This window comes from Euprymna scolopes, chromosome 36 (genome assembly GCF_053919585.1).
Source record: "Euprymna scolopes isolate OS-2025 chromosome 36, ASM5391958v1, whole genome shotgun sequence".
NCBI classification, from domain to species: domain Eukaryota; kingdom Metazoa; phylum Mollusca; class Cephalopoda; order Sepiida; family Sepiolidae; genus Euprymna; species Euprymna scolopes.
Genome location: NC_136517.1, coordinates 10692256 through 10717216, shown reverse-complemented (window position 1 = coordinate 10717216; position 24961 = coordinate 10692256). Strand labels below are relative to the sequence as shown.

The 24961-nt window shown below is 31.4% G+C and overlaps 1 protein-coding gene across 2 annotated transcripts in view; it reads left to right on the top strand.

The window, feature by feature from the left end:
• The window catches only part of LOC145260333 (ribosomal protein S6 kinase alpha-5-like), a 427160-nt gene that overhangs the window by 385247 nt on the left and 16952 nt on the right, over window positions 1-24961 (top strand). For both annotated transcript variants that reach the window (XM_080118246.1, XM_080118245.1), the window contains exons 6-11: window positions 2560-2643; window positions 13418-13521; window positions 16990-17134; window positions 17767-17928; window positions 21196-21318; window positions 23219-23289. In XM_080118246.1, the coding sequence (XP_079974372.1) occupies window positions 2560-2643; window positions 13418-13521; window positions 16990-17134; window positions 17767-17928; window positions 21196-21318; window positions 23219-23289 (689 nt within the window). The remainder of the gene's footprint in view (window positions 1-2559; window positions 2644-13417; window positions 13522-16989; window positions 17135-17766; window positions 17929-21195; window positions 21319-23218; window positions 23290-24961) is intronic.

Genomic DNA, 24961 nt, shown 5'->3' with positions numbered 1-24961 from the left:
ATTATATATTGCGTCCAATATAATAATAAATATGAAATTTGCATTAATTAAAATATATTTAAGTGTATTTTATTACCGGGCACTACCATGCGGCCTGCTAGTGTGTGTGTGTGTGTGTGTGTGTGTGTGTGTGTGTGTGTGTGTGTATATGTATGGGGGCCCACGTAAACGTTTCAAGGACCAAATAAAAACATCATTGAAAAAATGTGGCATAGAATCCAACGCCATCGAACATGCTGCTGCTGATCGGAGAAAATGGCGAAACATCTGCCAAGAGGGCTTGGAAACTTTCACCTCCACCTATAACGACCGAGCAGAGCGAAGAAGACACCAAAGGCACGCGGCGCAGCGGGCAGATGGCATCTTCCCCTGTGCTGCCTGCGGCCGTGTATGCAATTCACGAATTGGACTCCACAGTCACCAGCGAGTCCATCAGGCGTAATCTATCTGGGACTGTTAGGCATGGTGCAACGTCATCGTCGTCGGCGACGGACTACTGAAGAAGAAGAAGAAGAAGAAGAATATATATATATATATATATATATATATATATATATATATATATATACATACATAAAGTATTTGGTTGATATTGTTGAGCACTTTCCAAGTTGAAATAAGTTGGTCTCTTCAGCTTACATGCACAGATCATGGTGTTATAATCATAAGATCACTGTCAACGATATTTATGCTTGATATAAATGTTAATTTCTTCTGTATTTCTCGTGGTTTACATTGGCCGTGTGGTTTATTTCTTGCTAATGGAGTCAGAGATGGTTTCATGGCTGGGTTCGAATCTCCTGACTGGCTGTAATCATAATTCTCTGCACTGGTGATTTCCAAAAGGATGAAAAACTAGTATCTGTAGGTATTAAAATAATTATAGTAATAATAATAATAATAATAATATATATATATATATATATATATATATATAATTTACTTTTTTCATTTCTAATCTAAAATGTTCTTCAGCCGATTTTATCTTTGTATACCCATATAGTGTTGTAATGCTGGTTTTTCTGAGAAGCGTTTAGCTTTGAAATATCATGAGTTCTTTTCCATTTTTCTCTCATTTTTGTTCTTATTGACCTGATGATTTAATAAATTTCTATCTAACTTTTATTCCTCATCTTTTTAAGTCATATATGTATGCATATTTTTTTTTTTAACAATTTCATCTTTTTTAGTTCATTTTTTGTATTTATTTCATTTTTTTCTAATTCATTTTGTTTTTATTTTTTTATTTTAATTAAATGCTGAAATTAAATTATTAAAAAAAGAAATTTCTCAACAACAATAAAAAAGAAAATTCATCTCCACCAAATTAAAGATTAATTAACACAAAACTGAAATGATCTCATTGCCGGAAATATTCAAACTATTCAATTCAATAAATCAAAAAACGAAACAAGCTTCAATTCTCATGTAGGAATCAAAGTATCAAAAATTTTACACTGAAGAGGATACAGTGGCTCAGTATAATTTATCCAATTTCATTTTCAGCTACCACATCATTGCCTCCACCAGTTTGATCGAAATTGGCAGTGAAACAACTTTTAAGACCCAAATCTTTTTCTGATACAGGAATGAATAGCAAGTCCTTAGGGAGATCATAATCGCCATTGGTGAAATTGCAAGCCAAAATGAGATCACTGCGTAAATGTTGGTGCTCAAGGGAAGAAAAAGGTCAAGTTTCTTGAGTCTGCCTTTGTAAGACAGATTCTGTAGTTCCTGAACTATTTTAGTAGTCAGTGATTGAATGCTTTTCAGGTGCTGGAGATCACATATTACATATTGAATAGATGTCTGGATATCATACTTTAACATCAGTCTGGCATGGATGACATAAAGTAAAAGATATTTCAGGTGTAAATTTGCAGGAGTTTCGAGTGAGAAATAGTGCTACTTGCATTTTTGCAGCTCGAATGCACTGTTTAAATGGCTAGAAGGACAAGTTGACCAGAAGTTCAAGATCTTTTATTGTGTTCACTTCCTTGAGCAAAGCTGAAAGTAAAAGTAGAATTGGAACTTGCTGCAATATGACATTGAAAAATTTGTGTATAATTTATTCTGTGTAATTAATTTATTCAAAGTAAATTTGGATGAGATAAATCCATTTTCATGTACTCTTTGAATCTGAGGATATAACGTTCTTTGGAATTTGGGATATAACATGGTCGTTGACCGCTGGGGATATAAATGCAGTCGTTGGTCTCCAGGATCATAACACGGTCTTTGGGATATAAAACTGTTGCTGCCCCCCCCCCCCGGGGGTGTATAATGTGGTGGTTGGCCCCCAGGTTTATAATGCGATGGTTGGCCCTGGGTTTATAATGCAGTGATTGGCCCCCAGGTTTATAACACGGTCGTTGGCCCTCGAGGATATAACTCAGTCCCCCCCCCCCATCCCGGGCTATGGCACGTTCTTTGGATCATATCTTAGTAGAGGAGAATGTAAGCCAAAATTACCACTTTTTAATTTTAAAATCTATCTTTTTCTGTTTTTGTTTTTTCTTCTAGAAATGCAAATGATGGATTTTATTTTTTTCATTTCAGAATCATCGTGCCTATTCCTATTGTGGTACAATGGAATACATGGCCCCAGAGGTCGTGCGTGGCAGTTCTGCAGGACATGACTTTGTAAGTTTCTGTGTCTATTTTATGATTTGCTCTTGTTGTTGGAATTGATAAGAAATATGGCAAAATTACAATATAAGAAATATTATTTAAAATATATATTTAACATTTAATCTAAAAAAAAACAAAAACATTTAATATATTTGATGTTAAAACTAACAGACTGCGAATCCCAGGTTGGGTTTTCTACTAGTTGATAAATTTTATTTGGTCTCTTCATCAACAAAGATGTAATAAATTTTTTGTCTCAGAAGCGATCGTACACTAAATCTTTGAATTTTTTTAACTTATATATAATGATGAATATGTAATTTCGTATCTTTCACAGTTTGCGTGTGTGTGTGTGTATATATATATTACATAACTTTACCAATTATTTTTATACCTATAATCATCAGTGTAGGAAGTGATAATTACTGCTGGTCAGGAGATTCGAATCCAGTCACAAAATCACCCTTGATTTCATAGACTATCATCTCACCTCAAGGCTACCAGTAATTAACATAAGAATTAAAGGAAATTAAGTGCCTATAAATGCCATGTTGGTGAGCATACATAATAAACAGTCAGAGTATTCAATGATAGAAAGTTGAAATGTTGCATTTGCAATAAAATTGACTGCATTTTACTTAAAGGGGCTTTATAACTATATTTTTTAAATAAATATTAATCATACACACACACATCTATATATATACTAGCGGGGGTACCTGGCATTGCCCGGGTGTTTGGAGGTGTGTATACTGTTAAATAAAAAAGAAACGGGGGGGAGGGGGTGACCCAAAGCCCTGAGGTGAAGTTTGAAAATAAAATGTGAAAAAAACATGAACCGTTCAGCCAGCCAGAATGAGTTACTGAAAGATGTTTGAATTTATTTAAGTAAGAACCAAATTGACAGGTGAGCGCACAGAAGTTGTAGAGCTTTATGACGACGACGTAAGCGATAGCTATTCAGCAAATGAGGTCAATGACCAGGTTTGTTTGTTATAAGCAAAGTAAAAAAAAGAAAACAACGTTAAAACTTAAGCAAACAACGTTAAAACTTAAGCAAACAACGTTAAAACTTAAGAAAAACAACGTTAAAACTTAATCAAAACATCGAAAAATGAACACAAAAAAACTAACGTAAGGCAAACGAATGATGTTAAATGTAAAAATCGAAAAAACAAAAAATAAAACAGAAAAACGAACACATGAAAAATCTGTGGGTACCCGGGTGTTTTTGAGTGGATAAGCAAAGTAAAAAAAAAAAAAAAAACCAGAAAAACGAACGTTACGTGAAAAATAGCTTAAATAACACTGTTTCAATATTTAAATTTAAAAAATCGAAAAAAAAAAAAAAGAAGACATCTCACACCACGATTCGAACCCAAAACGTTTAGATAACGAACCAACATGCTAACCAACTGAGCTAACGCGACGTACATGAAATTTAGTCAGTTTTTCAACTATTTAAAGTAAATCAGGTCATGACGTCATCTGACGCATGTGTAGAACCGGTCGTCGTCACGAGAAGACCGTTTTTGTTGATACCGAGATTGTGAATTTTCGTTGTGTCTGTCGAAAGTTTTTAATGGACACACATACAAACATACACACATTTTCGCTTTTATATTTATCTATATATATAAAAGCGAAAATGTATGTGTGTGTTTGTATGTATGTTTGTGTGTCTGCTAAAAACTTTCGACAGATACAACAAAAATTCACAAAGTTGGTCTCATATGAAAGCCCCACCTTCCGGACGATAAATATCGAAAAATCGGCCCAAAGAGACCATCAGAAGTGCGTCAACTGATCGATTTTCTGTAGGGGGGGGGGCCCAAAAAAGTGACATTTTAATGTTAAACATTACATATTTTTAAATCGATTTACAACTGCCCCAAAAAATACGGCCATCAACTCTTCTACATGTCATATGATCTTGATGTCAGCAACCTCTAATGACCGTCGGAATTTACAATTTAAAAATGTTGTTATCGGTAAAAAAAAAATTAATTAAAGCTAAACTATGAACTTCTACGCTATGCCAACGTTACCAAAGTTATTACCACATTCAAAATAGGTAGATACGATAGTTAAACAAAAAATAAAGTAAAAAAAAAAAGTGAAAAAAAAAAATATGCTTACAAAAAATATTAACGATCGAAGTTTTTTTTTTTTTAAATAAAAACAGCCAGACGCCATTTTCCAGTCTTTAGAGTAAGGCAGACGAAGTGAGAGAGAGAGATGTCTAGACAGATTCGACAGGGGGGAGGGTCAACAACGCATGCGTCAGATGACGTCATGACCTGATTTACTTTAAATAGTTGATAAACCGAACAGACTTTATATACGCCGCTTTAGTGCAGGTAGTTAAGGGCTTGGTTCATTATCTAAACGTTTTGGGTTCGAATCGTGGTGTGAGATGTTTTTTTTTTTTCAATTTTTTAAATTTAAATATTGAACCCTGTATTATTTAAGCCATTTTTCACGTAATGTTCGCTCGTTTGCCTTACATTATTTTTTTTGTGTCCCCCCCTCCCCGCTTAATTAAAACGTTTTCTTTTCTTACTTCGCTTATAACAATGCTTACATCGTCATCGTCGTCGTAACACTCGACGACTTTCAAACATCTTTCACTTCTGGCTGGCCGATTGTATTTTCAAACTTCGCCTCAGGGGTTCGGCTTCGATCCCCCCCCCCCCGGTTTCTTTTTTATTTAACATCACACACCCCTACAAACACCCGGGCAACGCCGGGTACCCCTCGCTAGTAGATAGATAAAAGCCAAAATTTGTGTATCTCCAAAAAGGCTTTATTCCGAGAAGTGGTCGGTCGGCTCACAACTTCTTAAAACTTTTTATATCACGTATAAATCATAATATCTCCGAGTTAACAACGGAGGTCGCCTGTTTATTTAATTTGCTTGACTTTGGGAAGATAAATATTCAACATTTTTCGCTCGCCGCATGTGGATTAGGCTTTTTTGTATAATAAAAGCGACACTAATTCTAGTGGTATTTTTCCGGTCGCCATCGCCGGAAATGTCCGAAAGCAATCAGCTTTGATCAATGTGGAAATATTTCCTTATATCAGACAATTGCTATTCAATTTGGACAAGGGGAGCTGGTCCCCTCCCCTCCCCCTAACATCTTGGGAAAATAAAAATAAAAAAAGCGTTCCCGCATTAAATAAAATACTACCCCGCAGTCAAAGTTGACCTCATTGTCATTAAAACATGCACCTGTCAATTCTAAGTAATTAAATAAATTCAAACGTGTTTCCGTTAGTATGTCGTGGTGGCCCAATGGTTAACGTCACATGTTTTTTTTTTTTTCACACTTTAATTTCTTTCAACTTTGCCTCAAGGGTTCGATCCTCATACTCACCCACCAAAACTTTTTATTTTTTTTATTTTAACCCCCCCTCTGCGGAGTTTTGATTTACCCAAAACCACACATACCTCCAAACACCCGGGCAACCCCGGGTATCCCCCCCCCCAGTATATATATAATGCTGAGTTAGCCAATAAGTTTGTCCTTTTAGAAAGGAGGAATTCAGACATCAAGTTTTAAGAGTGCATGCAATTCATTTTCCAAGATGGAATTTAAAATCATCAGAATGTCTGCGATTTGTACGGTTGTCAAACATCAATCTTATTCAATTGTGGCTTTTACTTGATCAGTGTCAATTGTCTTTGCTCCATCCGAGTGGGGGACCATCTCTCATTAAAAAAATTTCCTTTTTGGAATAAAGCAATCTGTTTTGTAACAGCTTTCTCCCCACACACATGGCATATCTTTATGCAAATACCTGTATCTTTGGGGGGGGGTTCTATAGTAAAAAAAGCATCTTCCCTCTTTTTTTTTTTTCATTTTTCTTAAACTTTTTCTTCTAGGGGATGGGACATCCAACCAGATGTCTGACATTTACCCCTATTTTAGTGAGTCCAACCAAGAGATCTTTTCAGGATTCTAGCCGTCCCTTTCAGTGCAATCGTTTGTATTTCACTTGCACTTGGTTCACCGGGTATGCTTGCTATGTACTTTTTAAAGTTCTTTTTCATAAGCCCAGTTGCTCCTATGATGACTGGTATAATTGAAACGTCTTTTAATTTCCAATTTCGTTTCATATCATACATAAGTCCTTGATACTTTGTTATCTTTTCCCTCTCAACTCTGTTAAGCCCTGTATCATTGGGTACACTGACCTCTATTACGGTCGCTTTTTTGTTTGCTCTGTCCCAAATCACTATATCTGGTTTAACAGCTGCGTTTTGAAGATATGTAGCAGTAGGGATTATGTAGTCATAGTGAATAGTGTAGTTGTCATTCCCAACTGTTCGTTCGGGTATATGTTCCCAGGAGTTTTTACTACACTGAATGTTGAGTTTCTTACATATCTTCCAGTGAAGGTATTTGCAAACTCCGTTATGGCGATCTGTATAATAACCGTCTTCAAGTAGGACTTTGCAACCAGAAATCAGGTGGCCCACACTCTCAACCTCAGTGCTACAGAACCTGCATTTATTATTGTTGCTTAGACCACACATCTTTTTGAAGGCGTTTCTTGAACTTCCATTTCAAAATCTGAAATACAAGCAAAAATGCATGAACTCCTGCTTGCAAACTAAGGAGAATAAAGTGGCACAAATTTTCATTTGAAAATATTTAAGATTTGCATTAAATTTGATCCATAGTTATGTCAGTATACTTGATGCACCAAATACAGGATTTGAAGAATAGAATAGTTTTTACTTGCCTCCCCACGAGGACAAAGTTAGACACAAGATCAATTTTTTAATGTGGGGAAAATCCAGCTCCCCAAAAAGGTACACTCTGGATAGGAACAAAAATTAAAATTGTCTCCGTCATGAAGTATTTCTCCCCCACTGACTGAGGACAGAAAAGGTGAAGTGTAGCATCAGAACAGATACTACACTGTAATCTTGGCCTGAAGTGTTGTCCCAATATATGTTACTAAGCTTGTGAAACTCTCATCCTGCTGACTGTTTTCCCCTTATCTTTAACCTTGGTCTTTACAAGACTAAGGTCAATAGGCATCTGCTGTTTTTCTTTCTTTAGCTCCTTACATTAAGTGGCTTCACACCTTGTCTGGAGCGATTTTGAAAAAAAAAAAAAAAGAAACCCTTATGTCTGGAATCCTTATTCTGATTTTGACTAAAATTCATTAAATGATTCTTATTTGAGGAAAATGTCTAAAATTAAGTGACTGAATTTTGAACAGGTTGTGGGTTGCTTTAGAAGAATTTTAACTTCAGGGAATTTTATTTCATTCATGTTCAATAACTATGGATCAAATTTAATGCAAATCTGAAATATTTTCAATTGAGAGTTTGTGCCACTTTATTCTCCTTAACAACTCTTTAAAATACTCCAAATACCAAAAATTTGAAGAATAATTTGTAGAGAAAATTTTAATGAGTGCAAAACTCACTTGCCGCAGAAGCACCTACATATCTGCATGTCTTGTAGGATTCAGCTGTGGAATAACAGAAAAGCAATCAAAATGGTGACGCGCAAATTTTTGCCATTCGTATGCAAATTAGATGGTCGTAAACTACATAAAAGCAAGCTGTTTGGAGAACAAGGGAGTTTGTTTTTGAGGAAGGCTAGCTGTGCACGTGTGCTACATTGAGGCATGACATATTATTGGAAGTTGAAAGAACATATTGAAGTTTAGAAGTTGTGCGAATTATAGCGTCAATGAAAAGGAGTTCTGTCAATTTATTTATTTAGAACACATAATCTGCATATTAATACAGTAGTACCTTTAACATACGTATGTGTATTGTGATTTCTAGATTATAAATTATTCGATTACAAGATCCTATTTATTAAAAAGGATGATAGGTGATACGAACATTAGTATATGGCAACGCTAATTTAATGTTCGTAGTATGTTATCACCTATCTTCCTTTTTAATAAATAGGATCTCCTGATCACCAAAGGCGAAATGAAAAAAAAAAAGAAAGAAATAAAACAAAAAATGATGTTCCTTTTGGGCTGCACATGAAACTAAAATACACCTTGGTCTTTTGGCTAGGATCCAAGGGTAGTATCTGTTCTGTCTAAAGATTGTGGGATTTCTGTTCACCTTGGGCATCCATACAATGGAAATATGTCACAGACTTCTATTAAGATATTGGAGATAAACCGTAATGACCAGATACATTCTGACACTACATTAATCAGATTACTTAAATACTTTTACAGTTTGAACAAAAAGGCTTCAATAATATTGTGGGCTCTCCATTCACACTGAACTACATCCACAGAATGTCCAGCAGCAATATATTACATATAAAAGCAATATATTACATATAAAAGCAATATATTACATGTGAAAGCAATATATTACATATGAAAGCAATATATTACATGTAAAAGCAATACATTACATATGAAAGCAATATCTTACATATAAAAGCAATATATTACATATGAAAGCAATATATTACATATAAAAGCAATATATTACATATGAAAGCAATATATTACATATAAAAGCAATATATTACATATGAAAGCAATATATTACATATGAAAGCAATATATTACATATGAAAGCAATATATTACATATAAAAGCAATATATTACATATGAAAGCAATATCTTACATATAAAAGCAATATATTACATATGAAAGCAATATATTACATATAAAAGCAATATATTACATGTAAAAGCAATATATTACATATGAAAGCAATATATTACATATAAAAGCAATATATTACATGTAAAAGCAATATATTACATATGAAAGCAATATATTACATATGAAAGCAATATATTACATATGAAAGCAATATATTACATATGAAAGCAATATATTACATGTAAAAGCAATATATTACATGTAAAAGCAATATATTACATATAAAAGCAATATATTACATATAAAAGCAATATATTACATATGAAAACAATATATTACATATAAAAGCAATATATTACATATGAAAGCAATATATTACATATGAAAGCAATATATTACATGTAAAAGCAATATCTTACATATAAAAGCAATATATTACATATAAAAGCAATATATTACATATGAAAGCAATATATTACATATAAAAGCAATATATTACATATGAAAGCAATATCTTACATATGAAAGCAATATATTACATATGAAAGCAATATATTACATATGAAAGCAATATATTACATGTAAAAGCAATATATTACATATGAAAGCAATATATTACATATGAAAGCAATATATTACATATAAAAGCAATATATTACATATGAAAGCAATATATTACATATAAAAGCAATATATTACATATGAAAGCAATATATTACATATAAAAGCAATATATTACATATGAAAGCAATATATTACATATGAAAGCAATATATTACATATAAAAGCAATATCTTACATATAAAAGCAATATATTACATATGAAAGCAATATATTACATATAAAAGCAATATATTACATATGAAAGCAATATATTACATATGAAAGCAATATATTACATATGAAAGCAATATATTACATATGAAAGCAATATATTACATATAAAAGCAATATATTACATATGAAAGCAATATATTACATATGAAAGCAATATATTACATATAAAAGCAATATATTACATGTAAAAGCAATATATTACATATAAAAGCAATATATTACATATGTAAGCAATATATTACATATGAAAGCAATATATTACATATAAAAGCAATATATTACATATGAAAGCAATATATTACATATAAAAGCAATATATTACATATAAAAGCAATATATTACATATAAAAGCAATATATTACATATGAAAGCAATATATTACATATGAAAGCAATATATTACATATGAAAGCAATATATTACATATAAAAGCAATATATTACATGTAAAAGCAATATATTACATGTAAAAGCAATATATTACATATGAAAGCAATATATTACATATGAAAGCAATATATTACATATGAAAGCAATATATTACATATAAAAGCAATATATTACATATGAAAGCAATATATTACATATGAAAGCAATATATTACATGTAAAAGCAATATATTACATATGAAAGCAATATATTACATATGAAAGCAATATATTACATATAAAAGCAATATATTACATATGAAAGCAATATATTACATATAAAAGCAATATATTACATATAAAAGCAATATATTACATGTAAAAGCAATATATTACATGTAAAAGCAATATATTACATATGAAAGCAATATATTACATGTAAAAGCAATATATTACATATAAAAGCAATATATTACATATGAAAGCAATATATTACATATAAAAGCAATATATTACATATGAAAGCAATATATTACATATGAAAGCAATATATTACATATGAAAGCAATATATTACATGTAAAAGCAATATATTACATATAAAAGCAATATATTACATATGAAAGCAATATATTACATATGAAAGCAATATATTACATATAAAAGCAATATATTACATATAAAAGCAATATATTACATATGAAAGCAATATATTACATATAAAAGCAATATATTACATATAAAAGCAATATATTGCATATAAAAGCAATATATTACATATAAAAGCAATATATTACATATGAAAGCAATATATTACATATGAAAGCAATATATTACATATGAAAGCAATATATTACATATAAAAGCAATATATTACATGTAAAAGCAATATATTACATGTAAAAGCAATATATTACATATGAAAGCAATATATTACATATGAAAGCAATATATTACATATGAAAGCAATATATTACATATAAAAGCAATATATTACATATGAAAGCAATATATTACATATGAAAGCAATATATTACATGTAAAAGCAATATATTACATATAAAAGCAATATATTACATATGAAAGCAATATATTACATATGAAAGCAATATATTACATATAAAAGCAATATATTACATATAAAAGCAATATATTACATATGAAAGCAATATATTACATATGAAAGCAATATATTACATATAAAAGCAATATATTACATGTAAAAGCAATATATTACATATGAAAGCAATATATTACATATGAAAGCAATATATTACATATGAAAGCAATATATTACATATGAAAGCAATATATTACATATAAAAGCAATATATTACATATAAAAGCAATATATTACATGTAAAAGCAATATATTACATATGAAAGCAATATATTACATATAAAAGCAATATATTACATATGAAAGCAATATATTACATATAAAAGCAATATATTACATATAAAAGCAATATATTACATGTAAAAGCAATATATTACATATGAAAGCAATATATTACATATGAAAGCAATATATTACATATGAAAGCAATATATTACATATAAAAGCAATATATTACATATAAAAGCAATATATTACATGTAAAAGCAATATATTACATATGAAAGCAATATATTACATATAAAAGCAATATATTACATATAAAAGCAATATATTACATATAAAAGCAATATATTACATGTAAAAGCAATATATTACATATGAAAGCAATATATTACATATAAAAGCAATATATTACATATGAAAGCAATATATTACATATAAAAGCAATATATTACATATAAAAGCAATATATTACATATGAAAGCAATATATTACATATGTAAGCAATATATTACATATGAAAGCAATATATTACATATAAAAGCAATATATTACATATGAAAGCAATATATTACATATAAAAGCAATATATTACATATGAAAGCAATATATTACATATGTAAGCAATATATTACATATGAAAGCAATATATTACATATAAAAGCAATATATTACATATGAAAGCAATATATTACATATAAAAGCAATATATTACATATAAAAGCAATATATTACATATGAAAGCAATATATTACATATGTAAGCAATATATTACATATGAAAGCAATATATTACATATGAAAGCAATATATTACATATGAAAGCAATATATTACATATAAAAGCAATATATTACATATGAAAGCAATATATTACATATGAAAGCAATATATTACATATAAAAGCAATATATTACATATGAAAGCAATATATTACATATAAAAGCAATATATTACATATGAAAGCAATATATTACATGTAAAAGCAATACATTACATATGAAAGCAATATCTTACATATAAAAGCAATATCTTACATATAAAAGCAATATATTACATATGAAAGCAATATATTACATATAAAAGCAATATATTACATATAAAAGCAATATATTACATATGAAAGCAATATATCACATATGAAAGCAATATATTACATATAAAAGCAATATATCACATATGAAAGCAATATATTACATATAAAAGCAATATATTACATATAAAAGCAATATATTACATATAAAAGCAATATATTACATATGAAAGCAATATATCACATATAAAAGCAATATATTACATATGAAAGCAATATATTACATATAAAAGCAATATATTACATATAAAAGCAATATATTACATATGAAAGATGCAGCTATGGAATTTCCACAGGTCCCACTAGTTATTAATTAATATCTAAAGCCTTTTCATTTGTGCCATGAAGTGACCTGTAGTATACAGAACACCGTGATTACTCACCATATTGAGTATTCACAAATTATTGATGAATTTGATTGATTGTAAGTAAAATAAAATATAGAATATATTTCTTACTCTGTTATTCTCTTGAGCCATGCTGGATTCCCTTTCTGGTGTTTCGTTATATCCTATTTTTTTGTTTTTGTTTTTCCAGTCTGTTGATTGGTGGGCCCTTGGCGTATTGACCTATGAACTGCTGACCGGTGCGTCACCATTTACAGTCGATGGTGAAAGAAACACATCCAAAGAAATTTCACAGTAAGATTCATTCAAATTGATATAGTTAAAAAAATTATTCTTGTTTTATTATGTTTTTTTCATATATAATGTTATCTGGATTTTGATGAGCCAATTTTTATTTGTTATTGCTGTACCATGTTATTGACAATAAAATAACATATCACTTGTCTCTCATTCTTAGACAGGGCTCTAAAAAAGTCTCATCTAATAATTCCTGCTCTATCATCCCAGCTCTAACCTCTGTCCCATCACCCCCAATGTTGCATCCCTGTGCCTGTTTTACAAGTACTTTAATGGAATGCTCTGATGAACTCCTAGCACTTATGACTCCTTGGCGTACATACTCGTAACTTACCTGACAAGCAGCAAAATCCCACTCCTTCATTGTTGTGGTCCTTAAATGCCAGAAAGCTTTCTACTCTAGTTTCTTCCCCCAAACTACTAGACTTTGGAATTCCTTCCCTGTTTCTTGCTTCTCTGATTGTAATAATATGCAGATGTTTAAATGACTGTAATAATCTGTAGAAGTTTAAGTGAACAGATACTTTGCTGCTCAACTCCCTGCAGTCCCCTGTTAGAGACAATCCCAAATAGTAGCCCTATATGATCCAAGTTGCAATATGCCTGGTTTGGAGGGAAAAAGAGAAGAAAAAATATATAGTTCGTTATAATTTATTTTTAAAAATGAATGAATCCAACCCAGAAAATCTGATATACATAAATATTTTTAACCAAAAAATAAAATTCAGCAAGGAGAATAACTCGATTTAAATTGAAGAATACAATAAGATTTGTCTCCCTTGCAATTAAAATGTTATTGCTTTTTCTGTATAGATTTAAAAATGTGCAAATAAATAAAATTAAAAACTAAAATGAATTCATTGCTTCCCAGACAACGCTGAGTACATACAGATGGAGTCATAAAATAAGTATAATTGTAGAATAGCCAACAGCTCTGCAAAATCATAATCACCTCCCACCAAAAAAAAAAAACAAAAAACAAAATTAGATTATACTTTTTTAGGAGATTAATTGTTGAACACCCTGAAAAACTTGTCGAAAAGAAAACGATTATTTTAGAATTTAGAGCAGGAGGTCGGTTTCATTTATAAACTCATCATTTGTTGTTTTATAATGGTGCCGTTGAAGGATGAAAAAATACAAAACTGGAAGAAAAGAAAGAGTGGACATTATTTAAAAAAAAATTTTTTTTTTTTTTTAAGACACTGATACCGTTTCCCATAAGAAATCAAATAAAACCAATATTATGAAAAGTCATTAGCGGAATCCTTATTGTTAATCAAGCAACCATTTGTAAATCTTGTTTATCAACGTTAAAACGTTTTGAAGTGAAGAGATTGGAAACCTAAAGCTTAACCGTATTTGCTTAACAAATGTTTCGATCTTTAAGAAATGTAGGGATGCTTCGAAAGAACTTTAAATTCGGGAATTTTATTTAATTCATATTTAATAACAATCGATTAAATTTAATGCAAATCTGAAATATTACTAATCCACATAGTTTGTTTTGAGATACCAAAAACTTGTTCGAGCCTTGTTTGATTGTGGTTGCAATTTGGATGTTAAAATTAAAGAAAGTCTCATCATATTCAATTTAACGTTGGTTTAGCATGCTGGCATGTGTTGAAACCGCTTTTAGAATTTAGAGCGGGGGATCGATTTTATATATAAACTCAGCATTTGTTGTTTTTATAATATCTTTTGAAAGATGAAAATATACAGAACTAGCAAGAAGAAAAAGTAGGCATTATTTTTTTAAGACGCAAATACCGTTTTCAAAAATAATTTGTCATTGGCCAGGTCTCTCTTTCATAAGGCGAAGGAAAAAAACGGGAAAAAGATATAAGGATGAATTTAAAAGAAAGAGATAAATAAAGACCTGGTCAGAGATAGATTAGTTTGGAAGTCAGTTTCTAAAGGCCATCCAATACATGGTAGCCTGTAAAATCCAGTATGATGACCAGCAATTCAATTCATCCATCCTTGAGTAGCTTTTGACCTTGATAAGTGCCGGCTGAGTATTAAAAAAAAGAAATATTGATAAAAATCTGCATATAAAACCTGAATGCAATGCAGAAAAGGAAGTAAAATGAATAACAGTTTGTTTTTTTTTTCATTTTTATTCATAAATAATTAATTTTATGAAACCAATTATACACTTTCTCTGTTTGTAAGCTATTGTATCTCTAAGGTGTCTATTTTCATAAATTTCTTGAATAAAGAAGAAAATTCTGAAAAGTCTGGCAGAAAGAGAAGATAATAGCAAATATAAATAAGAATTTAGAGTGAGGGATCACTTTTTACATAAATTTACTGTAAAATCATCCTCCATTTCTAAGTTATTCTAATGTTTTGTTTATCATTGTTTTTTGTTTACCATTGAAAATAAATTCCGTGCGTTATTTTCTTGAGGGATATATTTTATTAGATGATAATGTGGTTTCATGATCTTGCCAGTCAGACTCAGGGTTAATGGTAAAAAATATTAGTTAACTGCCCTATTAAGTTAGAATGTCTGGAAATGGAGGACCATTTTTTTGTTTGTATATACAAAACTGATCTTCCACTTTTAGTTTTAAAATAATTTTCTCTTTTGTTTTGTTTTTTTCCTTTCTGTCAAGTTTTTAAGGGTGTTTACATATAATCGCCTAAAATAAAAACAAAATCTCATTTTTTTGGAGGCAGTATGCCACTGGCATTCACCATAGGTGGGTTGAACCATTTTCCTCCAAAGGAGAAAGTGTCAAGGGAATATTAAATTCGCAAATGCCCCCCAGTCGCATGTATATCCCAGTTAAAGGAGATGACAGCTTTAGGATTTTGCAGGGTGGTGTCGACATCCTTCTGCATACAGCACCTGATATTCCCAAATGGTCACCCATCTGGTAATAACCAGGTTCGACATTGCTTAAGATTGTTAAATTATGGAATCCTATGTTTAAAAACATTTTTTTATCTTAACTCTTTCTTCTGATTATTTGCTGCTTGGAGAGTGTGTAAGTTTTGCTAGTTAATTAAGAAAAACAATGAAATCATTGTATAAAGTGCTTAAATGCCCTACAACTTCTCAAACGTCCATGTGTATGGGAAAAGGTCAACAAGTGTAGTCTTGCCAAATTTTTGTGAAACCGGAAGTTGTTAAAAGATGCAGTTTTTTATGCTTCAGAAATTCTGTGTTTGAAAAAAATTTCCATTTCTGTATTTAAAACAAAAGAAACTAAAACTTCGCATTATCAGCTACCTCCTTTATTTATGTCAGCCATCTTTCTCTGGGTCAGAAAATTTCGTAATCAAACACAAAAAAAATTATTGAACAACTTTACAAATTAATTTTTTTTATTTTTAAAGTGACCGTTCCCTAAACTTTAATTACGTTTTAATGAATGCCTCAAACAAGATCAAAAATTGTATAATGTGTTTTCCTATTTAAAAAATTTTTTTTTTTATTCTTTGTTCTCTTTTCAGGCGGATCCTAAAGAAGAATCCACCAATTCCTCCACAATTTACTGCTTCCGGCAAATCATTTATTGCAGCTTTATTACACAAGGATCCAACCAAACGGCTTGGTTACAATGGATCTGCAGAAATAAAGAATCATGTCTTTTTTGCTGTAAGTTGATGGAAACAGATTCAAAACCTTTTTTTTTTTGCTTTAATTTTTTTTTAATTGGCATGATTTAAGCTCTCTTTCCCCCCTCTCCTATCTTTCCTGTCTCTCTGTCTCCCCCCCCCCTCTCTTTCGACAGTCCTCTCTCTCTCTCCTTCTCTCTCCAATTTCCTCGCTGTCTCTTTCCTCCTCGCTGTCTCTTTCCTCCTTGCTCTCTCTTTCCTTCTTGCTGTCTTTCCTTCTTGCTGTCTTTCCTTCTTGTTGTCACTCTTTTCTCCTCTCTCTCTTCTCTCTCGTCTACCCCCTTTTTTTTATCAACCTCTCTATCATTCGATATCTGAGAATAACCACCCCCTGTCTGCTTTCTCCTCCTTTTCATCATATCTACCTCCTCTTCTTTGCCTCCATCTCTTTATTTCTATAGCTGACAATAAACTATTTATATTGCTTTTACTATTTCTTTCTTTTTTCTGTTTTACATTCTATCATTTATACTACACATAAAAATTGGCATTGTTTTCACCTGGAGAAGCTACACCCACCCTCCTCCAACACTTTCTCAACTTTTGATTTGTTTTTTTTTTTTTTTTTCATGTTTCATAGAATTTCATCTTTTCATTTCTTTTGCTTTTCAGAATTTGAATTGGGACAAATTAGCCAGAAAGGAAATCATCGCTCCTCTTCAGCCCAAAATCAATCACGAATTGGATGTGAGTAATTTCTCTGAAGAATTTACCAAAATGGAAGCAGCAGATTCTCCAGCAGTAGTTCCATTAAATGGTGAAAAAATATTCAAAGTAAGATTTTACACTTTTTTGTGTGTAAATTTGAAGCCATTAAAATTTTGATATGCTACGAATGATTACGATATGCAAATATCTGCACCCTCATCCAAAACCACAAGAATCTAGAAAGTTCCAACAAATATTAAATTTTATCTAATAAATAAAATTATCTTGTCTAGATTTTAAAAGTTGAACCTAAATAGCATTTAAGCTGACAATTCAAACTTTGATTTAGACTAATCAATTTCCATTTGTTATTGTTGTACCATGTTATTGACAATAAACTAACATATTTCAATATAATTTATTTAAAGTAATACTTAATTTTCCTGAACAGTTTTCTAATATTGGAAACATTCTTAATCTTAAAAGAAATTAGCTAAGAGAAATAGCTAATGTTGGGAGCAATTAATCAGAAGTGGGAACATCGAAAGTTTTTGGTATATCAAAATCAGAAAAATTTGTGCTTATTTTTCAATGCCAAAAACTGATTATTTTATTCAATTTTATTGTCAACTATACCCAAGTAGAAGTATTATTTTCTCCTCCTTTAGGCATGGAGTCAAGGAAAAGAATCAAATGGCCGCCTGCCAACAACAAAGAGGTCCAGCAGAATTTTGACTATGATATTTGTGTGCTATTACAAATAGCCAGGCAAGAAAGTGTTCAAAATTAGTTAAAATATATGACCACAATTATAATCAGCATGGCATCTAAAAGTTTTGGTTATGTGTTTTAACTCCAATAATTTTAAAATTTATGTTATGATAGTATTATATTTTAACTTTAAGTTAAAATCCTTCAATCCCATATGATAGTGTTAATTTTTAAAAAATTAATTTGGTTAGATTAAATGAACAAATTAACTCAATAAGAACATATCAATTTTATTATATTTAATTATTTATTATTTTATTTTTATTTATTTATTTTTTTTAAAACATGCTTCCTTTTCATTGGCTGACTAGCAAATGGAAAGAGGGGGAATTATAAATTCTGCAAAGAGTGCAGTAGCACAAATTTTTACAACGTGGCGACCTGTAGGATCGCATAATGGATCAGTGTTGGCTGTCCGCAGCAATCTGATGTGTAAGAACCCTGAAATCAACAATGAAGACAGCAATCATCACTGAAGACCACCTAAATGCATTCGAATGTAATTTGCGATGTTTGTTATTCCTAGTTATTATTGCTTGTACCAAGGATTGAACTTTTAATTTTCAGAAAACTACTCATATGGAGTTGTGCTATAATTCTTAAATGTTGATTAGCATTTTTAAGTGATAATTTTATCAAGATTGACAGTTCAATTCTTACTATCATCGATAATAACTTAAAATAACATGAACGCTTTTTAAAGAAAATGATTCTTGATTACATTTGTCAATTATGATGATACTCTTTTGAGAGTATGTCGATTCGGTTCCTGTAATAATCAGATAAAATAAACAATTGTTTGGTAATCTCTACTTATATATATAAGGCGCTTTATGTGTTCGTGTGAGTTCATTCCCTATGGACTCCGAAACAGCTGAGCCGATTTTTTTTTTTTTTTTTTTTGTTGAAATTTCGTACTAATGTACTTTGTTAGATAGGTTTTGTTATTGGAATGCCTCTTATTACTTATTGATCGATAATCGAAAAATCTGATTAAAGAGGTGATATGTTCTGTACTCCTTATATATATATATATATATATATATATATATATATATATATATATATATATACTAGCCTAGATGCCCAGGTGTCTAGAGATGTGTGTTGAGCAAAAAAAAAAAAAAAAGTGGTAGTAGGCAGGCAGGCTCGAACCTGTACCACGGAGGAAAAGAATGTGAAAAAAAAAGTGACTTCTTTGCCGTTGCGTCCATCACAAAACCAGAAGTGGCAAAAGTTTAAATTAAGATTAGTCAATCAAAAAGAGGGGATGACTTTTGAAAATATCGGCGGAAAAAGCGACCCCTTCGTTGTAGAAAAGTGCCCAGTTGAGGGTAAAGAAATTGGTTTTGGCCAATTTTTCGATATTTGTCTTAAGGGTCGATACCGATCTCGTGAAAATCTGTCACCTCTGTCAAAAGTTTTAGGCAGACATACATACATACATTTAAACAGACAGGTGAGATTTATATTATAGATAACCGTGTCTACGTCGTCTTGCCCTAACGTGTGTGTGGGTGTTCTAATATGGTCTCTGTGATCATCTCTTTCAAGTTCATCCGCATGCAGTTTTCCCATTTCATTATATATAAGTTTTATATGCAGTTTATATACATTTATACAGTCAGGTGTGTATACACGCAGTTGAGCTTGTTTAAGGTCCCTTAAGTTGTGTATCTCCCTTAGTAATTCTTAACCACTGCATGTGTGGGTGCATATGTATGTGCTAAGTTTACCAGTTATCTTGTGTCTTCTGGGGTGCACTTCTTCCCATCACTAGTCGATGAGCTGTGAAGAGCATTCAAGAGGAAAACACAACACTGATCTTCTGGTGAGGGAACCCTTCACATTGCTGACTCAAGCTTTCCTGCATTTCCATTGACGCATCTTTTTTTCCGACCCTCCTAATCTTGAAACTAACTCCAGTCCAACTGTCTATGAAACTTTGACTCCTATCAACTGTACTCTCTCACTCTCTCTCCATGTGCGTTTCTATTTATATCAGGGTGTATGTGAGGAGGTGGTAACCAGCCCACTTTCTAGCATGTAGGTGCACGTTCTAAGTGGAAGTCGGTGAGTCTTATATGTGTCACCGGTAACCACCTCACCTTTCTTCACCTACCTGACACAAGTAAGTTGGGTTCAAGTCAGTACCATGTTAACAACACACAGCAGAAGGAACTATTTGATTTTGACCAAAGTTAACATCACAAATGCATTTGAGAAGTTTTATCACCGCACAAGCAGAAGGGCTCTGCATATAAAATCAACAGTAAGTTTTTTGATAAGACAGGAGCATTCGAAGTGAATGTTTCTGTTTAGAATATAACTGAACCATGATACTTGACAGTAGGTTCACTACAGTACAATGTAGACTACAATGTATTCTAATCTCTACGGACAGGCATGTGAAGACTAGAGCAGGTATTTAATCGATTCGATTAAAAAATGGGCGATTTCACTAATTTCGATGACAATAAAAAGTATTAGAAGTGTAAAACATTTGTTGATTCTCATTTGCTGCTGGGCAACATCTGGTCTCCCTGTTGGTTGCATAAAAATGTGTTTTTTTTTTGTATCTTATAATTCATTGACTACACGTTTTTCACTCTGTCTTTGTAGGGTTATTCCTATGTCGCCCCATCTGTCATTTTCTCTGACAATGCAATTAGTGACGACCTCCTTAAGTTCAACTCTGTCAACCAACCGAGAGGGAAAACCATCGCGGCTGCTAGTCATTTTAAGGTTTGTTGCTTTCTTTCACTCTTCCAACAGTCCCCTTTCTTGGAAATTGATTTGACCCCTCCCCCACACATACACACATTTTTTTTTTTTTTTAAATATCAGAAAGTGAAACCTGGCCAGTGAGGGTTTAGGATATGTGTTGCATGGCGAGAAATATGAGATGTATAATATGAGCCTTAGATCTAATAACAGTGGAGGAAGATTAAGTCTGGATTATATATTTATTGTTTACTATACCTAGATATGAAGGAGCATGTCAAATCTTTCCCTGGATTGCTCCACTTACCCTTGATTTTCACATTATCATGAATGTTTAAAAAGTACCATTTTTGGAGTTTCTGGTATAACTTTACCAAAAAGTGAACCCTGGTCTTCTGGACCATTAGAGAATAATCTAACAAGGTAAGTTTTACTAAAAACTTTAATTTTCTTCATCATATCTTTGGTTAACATCAGTTTACACACTGGCATGTGTTGGCCGACTTTTAGAAATTGACTTCTAAACTAACTTACCTCTGGCCAGGTCTTCATTTATTCCTCTTTCTTTCAAGTACATTCTTATCAGTTCTGCAAATGTTTTCTTTAGTTTCTTCATGTCAACTGACCCTGCTATCACAACTGTTCTACATCTACTAACTTGCATCTATCCTTTCAATGTGAGCAAACCAATGCACACATCTCCTATATACTGTCCATCATCCTCTGAGGTCATCAGATCTAAGTCAGTCTTTAAGATTCCCATTATACACCTATTGTATCATTCTCATATCATATCCATGTATCATTACACTTAGTACACTGATAAACTTTTCCCTTCATTAACTGTTAACTATGATGACGCTTTGCTGGTTAGTAATGGTAAAAGTTCTATGAACTTACCCCATCTTGGAATCAAACTAACACCTGCTCCTTCCCATGTTCCAAAGATTGAATAACCCCACTAGCTTTGCCATTCCGATATACTTTCTCCACATCTGAGCTCTCATCCACCTTTGCATACAAACTGGTTATCCTTTCTCAACGTAGCAGTAATTCCATTGCACTTCTTGTCTACACAATGCTTATAATTACCACAAAACAGTTAAGTTACTTTCAAGTGCCATTCCACAATCTGAACAGTGGAAATTTCCTTGTTCTTCTGATGATCATCACTTAGATTTTGGTAACATTTACTCTCAGACCTTTTACTTTCCGTAGTATTCCTCCAAGTCTTAAACTACTCCTTCTAAAATCAAAAGTAAAACCCTTAAGCTTTTTGGTCATGTCAAACGATCAACCACTGGTCTGTCAGAGTTATGCTTTGTCAGGAGGCCAAAGAGGCAGAGGAAAGCAAAGGAGAAGGTGGAGAGAAAATGTTTTTTATTGGACATCTCTTAACAGTTGGGTGTCTATCGACCAACTTACCCTGAATCGGAAGGAATGGTGAAAAATTAGTCACGTGGGTTCGCAATCCGCACCAAACGGAGATGTGACTCATGAAAAATACAGACAATCTGCACAAAACTTCCAGGACAATGTTTCTAAAACACAAATGAAAAGCAACGGAATTAATATAGAATATTTATATACTTCCATTTTAACATTAAAGCTGTTACAAAATGATTTTGAGCATTTCTGTAACCTGCTTGAACAACGTTCTCATTTTCCTCTAATTTATGCAAATCAACAAATGCAAAATACAAGTTCTTCTTCTTACCAAGATACTCCACTTGCATTTGTTTCAGAATAAATATAATATTTATGGTATTTTGCCCTAAAACCCAACTGCACCTGCTTATCCGACTTATTTGCAGCTCAGTTATTCTCCCAACAAATTCCTCCATATTCTTTATTATTTTCCTTTTCCCATTCTTCAACATGAATAGATTTTATTATTAAATAAAATCTTTGTCGTTTTCAGAATTCACCTTTTTTTCAAAATTATGAACTGGAAGGTGCGATCTTAGGAGAAGGCAGTTATTCTGTATGCAGGTAAATATTTCTGTGATGCTGTGAAAGCTAATAGCAAATTTGTTTTATGTCTAATTCGATGCAAACAGTCGACTTATTGAAACGTATCTTGTTGTTTGTTTCTTGTCTTTTTGTTTTGTAGATTAAATTTTTTTTTTTTTATCTAATATATTATTTTGTGTGCGTGTGTGTGTTCTCATCTAAAAGTCAGAAACTGCACAAGACACACCCAAAAAGACAATATATTTTATTCAGTCCTGTCTCTGACAGAATATGGACTCATCATTTTTTGTGATATTCTTTTGGGGACTAACAAGAACAAAATTGGGAAGATGTGTATGAAGGGGAAAGCATTTAGAGGATGTTTTTTTTCCCTTCAACCTTTGGTTTATAATGGTATTTTTAAAGAGAGGGGAGAGATAATAGAGGGAAATTTTATTAAAAAAAATTGTTACACATTTTAACTCTTATTTTGTTGTCCATATCCCTTGATCAATACCAGGTCACTATTCTACTAATATATATATGTATATATATATATATATATATATATGTATATATATATATATATATATATATATATATATATATATATATATATATATATATATATATATATATATATATATTAGTGGTCTGGCAAGGCCATAGGGGAGACAACCAAGCAAAAAAAAAACCTCAAGTAAAATTCATCCCAAAGCAGCAAAACTAAAGCTGACTTGCCAGGACACTATATATAAAAATGTAGGCAAATTTGGGCATATTTTATTGGTTTGAAAATATAGGTTCTCTTTTACCAATTGTCATGAAATTTTAACTATAGAATAGTATTATAATCTTCAAAAAGCCTGCACATTTTCGTGTAGTTTCGTCCCTTAGAACCAAAGATATGAGCATCTCAATATTCAATTTAGTTACCAGTATAGACACATATACCACCTTTTTTGGCAATTTTATAAGTTCCAAATCTCAGTGACTATTGATCAGAATTTAACAAATAAAAACTTGTTAGAAAGCTAATGACTTGAATTGTGTAGTGGGCTATGAGACTTTTGCCCTTAGGGTCGCACATTATTATTATTTCAAGAAGTGGGGGATCACTTTTCTATATTAATTTAACTGAGCACCCACTTTATGGCCACCTTTGTGGGGGTATTGTTGTTTGGTAGACCAACACAAAACCTACCTTAAAAAAAACTTGTTTTCTATAGGTTTTTGGGTGTGATGAAAATGAATATTGCATTTAAATTTTCTGTAAAAAAAGTATTTTTCCGGGTATTAAGCAAAAATATGCATGTGCTTGTGCATACAACAATGGCCACCACTTATAACAAAGAATTACATTGCTTAATACCCGGAAAAATACTTATTTGCAGAAAATACCCCCCCCACACACACTGCACACACACATTTTCTAAAAGTGATCCCGTTGACTGTCACAAAATTAATCTTTTTTTTTTTTTTTTTTTTTTTTTTTTACACAGTGATCACCACTTATCAAGGCCCGGAAGCCACTCAGGGATAAGGGTTATTGCAAGTACATCACGTTAGTGAGGAGATTTTATGAAGTGTTTAATTAGGGGGGCGGTTCATTAGGAATTTGTTAACATTAGACTTGAAGACATCCAAGTTGTAGTCCGGAGGGAAGCAGGCAGACGGAACTTTCTTTTTTTTTCTAATTTTCACATATTAT